General features: G+C 36.7%; 2 protein-coding genes across 2 annotated transcripts; both read left to right on the forward strand.

Annotated features, from left to right (window-relative positions):
* Window positions 1–1,070: 1,070 nt before the first annotated feature.
* On the forward strand, window positions 1,071–1,736 carry LOC101296439. Its single transcript, XM_004308740.1, has 3 exons — window positions 1,071–1,098; window positions 1,259–1,440; window positions 1,531–1,736. Exons 1-3 carry the CDS (start codon window positions 1,071–1,073, stop codon window positions 1,642–1,644), a joined length of 324 nt encoding a protein of 107 aa, XP_004308788.1. The 3' UTR covers window positions 1,645–1,736.
* Window positions 1,737–8,106: 6,370 nt separating this feature from the next.
* On the forward strand, window positions 8,107–8,838 carry LOC101296724. Its single transcript, XM_004308741.1, has one exon. The coding sequence runs from the start codon at window positions 8,107–8,109 to the stop codon at window positions 8,836–8,838; it is 732 nt and encodes a 243-aa protein (XP_004308789.1).
* Window positions 8,839–11,444: the final 2,606 nt, after the last annotated feature.

The raw sequence follows: 11,444 nt of genomic DNA on the forward strand, positions 1-11,444 counted from the left end.
CATCCATTATCCCTAGTTCCCTACCTTCATGTTTTTAATTATTTTTTTCATGCAAGAAACTATTCTATATATCTTTTTAATTGTTTTTTTCTTTTGTACGTGTTATTTTTTCTCCATTTTTTTTCTTTTGAATAATTTTATCTCTATTTTGTACCTCATAATAAATTATTTCAATAAATATATATTTTCTATAATCAATAGATATTATTATTTATTTTTTTTGCAAAAATATTTATGCACCTTGCAAGTATATGCATTCAACATGTATGATAATACAAATTTTATGTCACATCATCGATATTGATTATTTTTTAGTTCTTATAAACTATATACGCTTTAATAAAAAGAATTTGAAAAAAAAATATATAAGAAAAATAATAAAGAATGAAATCAATTATTATTGAATTGGAAAGTCTAAAGAGAATAAATATAATATTTTTTTGTATAATTATTGTCTATAATAGTCATTGTGTATGAGGATGTATATGTTATTTAATAATTCATAATACAATGTGGTCTAGTGAATAAATTTAGAGATCTCAATAGCCGCACTCTAATAATTAAAGTGATAACGAGAGTACAAATTGTAATTTGGAACCCCATAAATTTCTTTTAAATTTAAGGGTTTACCTAAAAATATGTGAAGTAGAATATTTCAAAATTTTAATATCAGAAAACAAGATAAAAATTGTTAGCCAGCTCAGGCCTATCTTTACTGTTAGAAAGCGGGAGATGTTTTGAACACCCTATATTGCCTGATTCCTCGTCGTGTATCTTTCTATTTCTAAATATCTCTATTTGATTAGTTGAATTGAATACTCTTGCTAACGTCCTATCTTGCTTATTGTATTACTTTTACTTATGTGAGTTATGTCTCTACTTTGATTTATATTGGTTTTCATTACTTGGGTCCCATGTCTACTTTGATTATCTAAGGACTGGGACTTGGAGGCCCAAAGTAGGAAAAGGCCCAAGAGTTGCTAATATAAATACCCGAAATCGTCCCTGTTACCATTTATCCATTATCTTCTTCTGGAGCGGCGGCATCAACATCACCATCAACAACCTAGATGGGTCAATCGGTCTCCTCCTCTGCCGGTCAGCATAATTTTGCTCTGCTACATTATTTGAGTTCTGTTTATCTTATCCTGGCATGCTTTTTATCTGTGGCAGATTATAATTAGGGTTTCTTCTGTTTCCGAAATTGAATAATAATAATTAGGGTTTCTGAGATTGAATTTGCTGTGATTTGTCTTAGGTCCTCCCCAACTAACCCGTAGTCAGCGCCAAGATGAGCTTGTGAACCTGTTTCCTCCTGGCACTGCCAAGGTTCATCGTCGTCCAAACACAAATCCCAATGGGTCTGAAATTGAAACCGTTTCTCGTTTTGATTTTCCTGCCGATTATGGCTGCAAATCATGGGCCGAGGAATTATATAAGGTATGTTCCAAATTTGTTTTATACACCTTGCACCAATGTACTCCTATCCGCTAGCCCTGTGTATTGAATGGAAATATCTTTTCTCTGCAGGTACTGCATCACAAGGGCTTCCATGGACCAGAATATTATAACGAACTTCTGCGTGATTACTGTGGTATCGAGGTGCAGCTCCGTAAGCTAAAGAATCAATCTAGTTCTAGTTAGCTTCAATCCTGAATGTGCTAGTAATTTACTTTCTGAATCATGTCTGTATTCTGAACCCTTTCTATAATTAATGTTTATGCTGCTTCCGTAAATGATAGACATAATTTTGAAGCAAAAGAGCCCTGCTTTCTCTATGGCATGAGTCTGATATAGTTAGGAACTTGTCAAATATATACCAAAGAAAAAAGAAAAAAGAAACAGGAGGCTTGCTTTTGGGAAAATGCAGAAAGCTATATTTGGTTTCAGTGCCGAGAAGTATGTCTTGCTGTGATTTCCAGAAAAAATGTGGAACTTGGCTTGAAGGAGAGCATTAATTGGTCTGATTTGACGAGTGAAGTTGAGAATTTGAGCCTTTGGTTTAAAGTGAGGGGTTCAGATGAAATGAGTTCAGCTCAGGATTTTGGTAATGGAAACCTGAAATGCAACCACTCCATGAAGAGTAAAAGAAGGAAAAGAAATAGGAGGAAGACCACTTTGTTTCCAAGGGGATAAAGAATCACTAATCTCATTAGGGACTGAAACAGTGAACTGCAAAATGAGGTGAGGATGCTGTAGCAAGAACATCATGCATCGAATATGAATGACGCGATAATGAAAGAGATCTTTTCTTTAAGGCCTGGTGAAAAAGAAAAAAGAAAAAAAAACAATTGAAGTTATAATACGATAAGGAGGTTGAGGATTTATGCAGAAGCACATACATATGCAGTTCTATATTTTCAGTATTCACAGTTGTCAATCACTGGTTGTCACCGACATGATTGTTAAGGATGGATTTGATACTCCAGTGTAAGTGAGGGTGGTCATAGTGAGGGAAATAATGCTGTGTTGTAAACATCGGAGATTTGCTTAATCTCAGAATGATGTTGAAGATGCGCATGGCTAATAGTGGTGCTTTCTCTGTATACGGATCCCATTATGTTCCTCTTTCTTCAGTATGAGCTGCAGTTTTATGTGTGCTAATTACAGTGCTGCTACTAATTAATTTGCATAAAACTTGCCATCGGTCTGAAGGTGTGTAAGACGTTGAAGATACTCATTATGTAGTTTATGAAATATTGTACCTCCACCTACACATAATACAGTACAGAATCATGAATTTCCACATATTGTAGTATCATCTTCTACTTGACTGCACAACAATTCAGAGTACTTGAATGGTCAGAACCATGACAGAGATATATGCAATTTCGGCAGCGACAAACTTTCCCTTTGGCTCTCTGCTTTCACTTTGCTCCCATACCTTATCATAAAAAATATGAAAGAGCTACTTCATAATAAATATGATACGGTAGCTTATCTCCAGTCAAGCTGAGTTTGACATAGAGACCAGATGATCCTAGAGTATCCTTAACGGCTTGAATGTTGTATTCCCACTGCCTTTTTCACAGCCACGCTGTATCAACAAACAAAGTTATAAAATGAAGTTGGAGAAAAGAAAATAACTGAAGCAGAAATTTGAATAACACAAATTAACTTACGTTGAAGCATCAAGAGTAGGTATTTCAAGAGTTTGAGGCCGGGGGCAGAGGTCTGCAACTTGCTTCTTAATAGCTTCCTGCAGGCAATTATGTTTCATGGTTAATTCAGATCTGATCTACCATCCAAACTTCAGATGTGATTTAAAGAAGACCCTAACTTCAGAGATCCGTAACTTCAATGCAATAAATTAGTTAACATGTATACCGAAATATATACAAAATATCCATTCATTCACCGAGACTGATATGAACGGCAGTGTGTGAGAAGAAACCATACCTCCTAGGTGCCTCGATGGGGTCAGATCCAGGCAATGTGGTTTCTCTCATGGCATAACCTTGGGATCCATTAGATGCTTCAGATCTTCCACACAGCATCCGATAGAACATAGATGCAACAGGCTCAATGACTGGTTTGCAGAATTAACAAGGATCACTTAGGGAGGTGGCAACTATCAAAATTGCTGATTGAATCAGTTTAAATTATGGAAAATATACCTTCATATTATGGAATTAACACATATTTGAACCCCCTTCTATATTCACTAATGCTTAAATGAAACATTTTGTTTTTATGTATATGTGATGGGAGAAAATATTAATTACCAATTTACCATACACTATATAGTTGCACTTATGCTGTACTTTCTTCGGTAATTCTCTCCAGGTACCCAGCTGGTGATCGTTTTGCTAGTGACAGATATGGGGGTTCTGATCGTTACCCCCAGAATGGCTATGGAAAAGACAGAGGCTATGATAGGGATGGTGGAGTGAGAGGTGGCAGCTATAGATATGGAAGAGACGAGGGAGGTTTCCGTAGCAGGCCAGGCCCTTACGACCGCCCTAGCAGGGGAGGGCGCCCATCTTCCTTTGACCGCTACTAATGTCTGGAAGTAGGATGGTCAGGTTTCATGGAACTTGTGGCTGTTATGTTTAGATTCTTGCTGTGGGTTGTTGAAAGTAAATTTGCGCAGGAGGATTTTTGTGCATCACTGTCGACGTTCACAGCGTTCACTAGTTGCCTGTTTGAGTATTACTTGTAACCCTTTTCTCTTTCTATCCTATACTCTTTCGTTGACAAAGAAATAAAGGAACATGAGAGATTAGGGTACTTCTAATTGGATAAAGAGACCTGTTGTTGACAATTGGTATTTGTTTTTGTGTTCATCTTTCCATCTCCCTAGTCTTGGCGTGGTTGGTCTATGCAATACAAATCCTTTATCCTCAACTTTAAGTCTCTAGACCTTGTGTCAGCATTCAAATTTGGAAGTTGAGTTCTATTCGGTGACGGATGGTTCTACTGTGGGATACCAAACCATAACAAGGTCCACATATCACTCCAATTTAACCATAGGTTAACCTTACTAAAACACCACAACATAACAGGAAAAAAAACTTTTTATTTTTAAGGTTATCAACAAATATGCAGTTACATAGTAGCAACAAGCATTTAGGTTCTACGTTGCTGCTTCTTTCAATTTTAGACGTTACTATTGCTTAAAAACTGGGATAATTACCGAGATCTATTTGGTGTGAACGTTATTATTTGTTGCCTAACTCAAAACAAAGCATATTTTCTTTTCCCCAATGCAACCATAGCAAGCCTGTTGTTCATGCTTAGCTCCCGGTTTCTTCTTCGGAATTCGAGCAATCCAGCATCATTGAAAGCTTGTAACTTGGAAGCCATATATCAATAAAACAAAGCTCTAGAGGCTACTAAGCTCCCTTATGGCTCAAGTCTCCCCTTGGAACCAAAAAAGATGTCGAATTTGAATATTTAGCATACATTAAAAAATCATTTAAAAGAGTAAATATGGAGTGCATAATACTTTTTTTTCTTTTTCTTTTTCCGTATCCGGTAATGAGTGCATATATAGTACTACTTGGAGAAGCATAAAGAGTAGAAAAAAAAAAAAAATTGACATTGTCTTTCATCAATGTCAAATTTGACATTGCTTTCCCTCAATGATAATTACATTTGTCAAATTTAACATTGCATATTGAGGCTATTGATAATGCAAAATTAAAACCGTTTGACCAAGGTGTTCAAAATGCTTATTGCTCTAGCATCTCTAGCAGTATTGCTAAATCAATTTTTTTTTTAAATTTGTCAACTTTTGAGATGAATAAGAGCTCCAGTAGAATGCCTAAAATATTGCTAACATTGCTAAACTAAATTGACAAATTTATCAACCTAGACAAGAATTATTGCTAAAGAGAAACTTATGTTTTCCCTTCATTTTTTATCTACGTGTAAGTTTATAATTCGTTAAAAATATTACTTAACTTACACTTAGCAATTACTGCTGGAGCACAATTGCTATTTCAATTGTTAAATATCCTAACTATTGTTAAATTTAGCAATAAACTATAAAACTAACATATACTACTGGAGATGCTATAGCAATTTTCATTCTCTATATATATAGTTATTGATTTGGGAAAATAAATAATAATAAAATTGTTACCAGCACATCATGCCTATATATAAGGAAAATTCCAGAAGAGAAAAATTTAGTTTTTTTTTTTTTTTTTTTGGTCAAGCCACAATGCAAGAGAAAAATTAGTTGGTACACGCTTGTCGGTAAAGAACCCCAATTCTCTGCCGGAGATAGAAAGATGGGTCGCGCTTGTGGCCGTGCTCGGGGCGGCGGTTTCCGTTCCCGTTCAGGAGGTAGGTAAACTCAGAATTCTTATTGTAGATTTTTATTTGCGTTGGGATAATCGATCGATATGTTGTGTTTGCAGGGGCCAGTTCCTCCAAATCCACGACTCCCAAAAGTACGGCCGTACGTGTATCTATCTATTTCGAAATATCTCTATTTGATCAATGAGTTGAATTGAATACTCATGCTAACATTCATCTTCGTCCTTTAGGTGCTAGGCAGCTTGTGGAGACATATCCTGGCGCCGCGGCTGTAATTGTTAGTGGTAAAAGGCCTTACTATGGACGAGGAAGTTCTGATTCTGATGATGACCCGTATCCGTCTCTTGCATGCCAGGATCTGCTCCACTGCTACTATGATGTACATTCTCTCTTGCTTATTATATATACACTCTGATTACTCTGATTGATATTGGGTTTCTAGCGCACTACACTAATCATCATTATTCGATTATCATGTTTTCATTAGTTAGGAATTCCATCCAGTCTGTTGTTGTTAGGCCAACTCAATCAGTTGCTCCTGGTTTTAGAGACCTCTGCTACTTTTCCAAATACTAGCTGTAGAGTAGAGCATAAAAAAATATAAAAAAAATCCAGAATCTGATGGCTAGCCTGCTATGAAACCTCTAGATTGGACCTGAAGGGTGTGATGTTCTTGGGGGTATAGTTATACTTACACACACACACACACACGTGTAGAGGGGGGATCTAGAGATGACCCTATTTACTTAGAAAGGACCTCCTTACTTTAAGAATTTGAGGATTTTTACTATTTTACACTAGTAGATGACTTATTTTAACCACTTCAACCGTTGATCCTTTGTATTCATATGCAAACCGTGTATACAAAATATTTTGTAATTCCATAATCATTTGGTCATTCAAAACTGAGTAAACAATTGTAGGCCGTTTAAATAAAATCAAAACAAATATTGTGCTAATCAAATTGGTTAATTTTTTGTAGGATTCATATATGGGTAGGTAACTAAAGCATGCTAAAACTAATGCATCATCACTTTAAGAGTTTAAGGAGGTTCTCTCTAAAACCGGACTCTATGCATTTATATGTATTGTTGCATAATGTCATTAGCTAATACGATCACAACTATCTAAGTTATTGACAAATGCTTGTTTGGCAGGCATTACGGTTGTGCGGGGCTGATCATGTTCAGTCTCTTAAGTACAAGGAAAGAATACGTGATTTTTGTGGTATTGAGGTATTTCCCGAAGGCGTCGCTAATGGTTCTGCTTCCACTAGTACTTCCGCCAAACGTTGAAAGATCCTAAGCAATGGCTTGCTCAGAAGGTGCTTGTCTTTAGTTAAGATCCAATATTCAGCTGTTTGCTCAGAGAATTCATGTAGTGTAATATATTGCCCTTGAGATGATTGCTTCTGGACATAGTAAACCCCTATTTTAGATAGGTATCATTCGTGAACTTAAGCGTTACATATGTATTGCCATGGAAGATGCTAACTCTGTCGGTCCAATTGAATGAATCTTCATTGTCTATTTTTTTTCTTTGAAGAAATCCACGCCGAGCTCTCCATCTTCTTGCAGTGGCAGCTTAATGTTGAATCGTTAAATGTTAAAGATTTGAAAATTTTGAAGGTGGTTCATCAAACCTTAAATTGTTTGATCTTCACCAACGAACCAAATCTTACTACTCATCTTTAGCGTCAAAGTCTCCACCGTTGGTGGTTCATCGACTAAATCAAGTGGGAAATTTGATATGGGTGCTCTTGATTTCCTCAAATTTATGCAACTGGTGCCATGTTTCTGTTCAGAAAGTTGATTGAGTTTATAAGAGAAAAAGATAGGAAATAAGAACACAGTGAAATCAGTCGACATGATTCATGAAAATTTAATTATTAGTAGAATAGAAGGAAGGAAAAGAAGAGAGAGACAGGAGAGACTTGGGCTTCAAAGCGCCGTGTCCTCTCCACACCTTGTTACGGAGAGGCCCCAATATTGGGCGGACCACGTAAGCTCTCGTTACAGAACGACTCAGAAACACGCTACTCTCACTCCTCATCTCTCCAATGCTCCAAGTGTGAAATTCATCGTCTCATTGCTTCGACTTGCCGACACTAGGTCCCATCTCCTCTCTCTCTCTCTCTCTCTCTCTCTCTCTCTCTCTCTCTCTCTCTCATCTTCAACCCTCTCTGTCTTTTTTTTTTTTTTTTTATCTGAAATTGAGTGATTGATCGATTGCTTAGAAAATTGTTTATGGGTTGTATGTTTGATTGATTGATTAAGGATTCAGTGTATGGATAAATGATACGAAACAAAGAAAAGCCTATGCACTATCAAAGAAAAGCCTATGTCATTGATAATAGACGCTAGAAGTTGTGAGAACTTCATCTCAAAGAAAGTGGTGGAACACTTCAACCTTCTTACTACGAAAGATAGGGCTCCATATGTCATTGGATGGATCAAGAAAGGACCAAAAGTTCGCATCACTGAAACATGTAAAGTGCCAATTTCAATTGGGAAATTCTATCAAGATGAAGTTGAATGTGATGCGGTAGACATGGACGCCAGCCACATACTTCTAGGCAGACCGTGGCAGCATGCTGTCAACACTATCCACAATGGAAGAGAAAACACAGTATTGTTCATATGGGAAAAACACCATATTACTTTGAAGCCTAAGACCAAGCTTACGAATCTGGTTTCACTAAAAGAATCTAACTTTCTTATTGTTGTTGAATCTGGTGAAAAGGTGGAAGAACTTGTGAAGGATGCAGAAGTTATTTATCCTTTGGTGGTCAGGGAAGTAATGGTGGCTGAGAACAACAAAGAGGAGAAGAAAATTCCAAAAGAAGTCCAGCAATTACTGCAAGATTTTGAAGAATTATTAGCTGATGATCTTCCAAATGAACTACCTCCTATGCAAGATATCCAACACCAAATCGATCTTGTCCCTAGAGCTAGTTTACCTAACCTCCCTCATTATCGGATGAGCCCTAAGGAGAACGAGATTCTTAAAGAGAAAATTGAAGAGTTACTACGAAAAGGACACATTCGAGAGCACTTGCTAATTCTCAGATGATTTTAGAGTCCTTTTTTAGAATAGAACCTTTAAGTATAAACTTTTAACGAGAAGGAGAACAAGTTGTGATGACATTAGAGGACATAGCATGAGTGTGGTGAGGGTAACAAGCAGTGGTGGATCCAGCCATTGGCTTGTCTAGGCTTAATTAAGTCCAGGTTAATATTTTCAGCTGGAAAAATTAACTATTTCACATCTTAAGGAAAAAAAAAAAAACAGCACGTTGTATAGTACACTGGCTTATTAATCCTTTTATATATTTATATTCCATGACTAGTGTTCTTTGTGAATATACACTTGTATCCTAACTGATGGTAAGGAACCTTAACATCATATTGCAAACCTTAACATATGGCTCAATTAATAATGTTAAGCACTTGCACCTTTCATGAGAATTTGTTGTGTAGCGGTTGCTAATGAGATGGTGATTAATGATTATGAAGTTTTAGGAATCTCGTAAAGTAAAGTTTAGTTTGCTTATTGTATTGTATTATATCAAATGTTGCATCTTAGTTTATACAAATACGTTAAGGGTAAGTCTTGCTACGACCCCTTATTTATTTGTGTTTTCCTTTTTTAGTTAACAAAATTGCTCGCATCGTTGAGATCCGTTGAAATTTTTTTCGTGTTACAATTAACCCAGGTAACAATCCCATCCTGGATTTGCCACTGGTAACAAGGGATGAGTAAGGCGGCAGTTCTCATGTTGATGTTGAATTTATTGACCTGTTATTGTTTTGTGTACCAACTGCGTTTGTTGTTATACCGTGCATTTTGGTTTTGAACACCTTAATCTTGTGTTTGGGAGACATCTGTGAGGTATAGTCAATCTATTATCTATGTATAATGTGGAAGTTCTGATTAGCTAGTATACAAGCTTTTAGCACAGCCTCCATGGATGACGGGTTTGGCTAGGCTGATGTTGTAAGGGTTCATGGCCCAGTAATCGTCTTTGATAACTATCCTATTTTGGAAAAATGTGTTATGTTGTCTCTGTTGATAATGTGAATTCAACATGGAAAATTGGGAACCTTGCAACTGGCTTTATAAGAAGTTGGGTGTTACTCCAACCATTTCAATTAGTTATTCTTGTAAAGCTTAGACTCATTTATCATTGCTTAAAAGAATTTCTAAAAGGAAAAGTGAATTTCCTGTCTTAAAAGAATTTGCTTTCTTTTCCCTTCAATTCCGTGAACCAAAACATGGCCTTAAAGTATTAAGAATCCAAATCCTAAAAGGAAAAGGATGGTTAATTAATTACTTGGTCACTACTCTTTAGTTAATCCCAATCCTTGAAGAAGAAGGATATCAATCCAACCTCATTTGCCTATAAATAAGTCAGTGTTTTAGGAAAAACTGTATATTTCATCAGAACGAGTGAGCTCCTTTTATAGGAGATTACAGATAACAAGATTACATGAATCTCTCCTTATTTTGTGGTACATGCCACCACAAACCATAACAATACTGACTAAGTCAACAACTAACTAAATAAACATCTGACTGAGTAAATATCTACTTTACAGGAACAATAATATTCTAATTATCCTATAACACTCCCCCTTGTTCCGTATAGAGTAGATGTTGATTTCTTGATGCTTCTGTAATACCTCCTTAGAATCCTTGTCAAGTTAAAACCATGGCAAGAGAGAAAAAAAAATGACCTCGAACAAGTAAAAGAGCGCAGATCGTCGTAGACGATAATATGACACTTATCTAGGTTGCCTCGTTAAAAAACCTTACCAAGTAATAAAAACCCTTTGGGATAAAAACAACCTTGGTCAAGGAAAAAAAAGAGTACAACGTGTCCTTCACATTTAGAAACTTTCATGTGTATGTCAAACTCCCCCTGAAGTCTACATCTCCCTCTGATTCCAGCAATCAGGTTAGCTTAGATAAGCTGAGCAATCCTATACTTTTCACATGCTTCTCAAATGTGGATTTGGCTAGTGACTTAGTAAATAAGTCTGCCACATTGTTCTCAGATCGAACTTGATTCACTTGGTATCTTGAGAAACTGTTGTTGTTGCTGATTATAGAAAATTTAGGGCGAAATATGCTTGGTGTTGTCGCCTTTGATGTAACCTAGCTTCATCTGCTCAATGCATGCAGCATTATCCTCATAAATGCATGTAGGTTCATCTGTGGTTGATTCTAGACCACTTGATCTTCGAATATGTGCAATTATGGCTCTTAACCATATGCATTCCTTAACAGCTTCATGTAGAGCAATAATCTCAGCATGATTCGAAGATGTAGCAACAAGAGTTTGTTTTGTAGACCTCCAAGATATCGCGGTGTTTCCCATGGTAAAGACATAACCGGTCTGGGAACGACCTTTGTGCGGGTCAGAAAGATACCCAGCATCAGCAAAACCAACCAACACATCACATGGATTGTTGGTGTAAGGGATGAAGGAACAAGTGGCGGCACCCTCACTGGTGGAGTCCTTGCTTCCTGCAATGAAAGCCTTTCTTCTTGCCTCTCTGTAGGGATAGAACAAGCCCATATCTATTGTACCCTTTAAGTACCGGAAGATTGTCTTTATGCCAGTCCAATGGCGTTGCGTGGGCGCTGAGCTAAATCTAGCTAACAAGTTTACAGCA

This window comes from Fragaria vesca, linkage group LG7 (genome assembly GCF_000184155.1).
Source record: "Fragaria vesca subsp. vesca linkage group LG7, FraVesHawaii_1.0, whole genome shotgun sequence".
Lineage (NCBI taxonomy): Eukaryota > Viridiplantae > Streptophyta > Magnoliopsida > Rosales > Rosaceae > Fragaria > Fragaria vesca.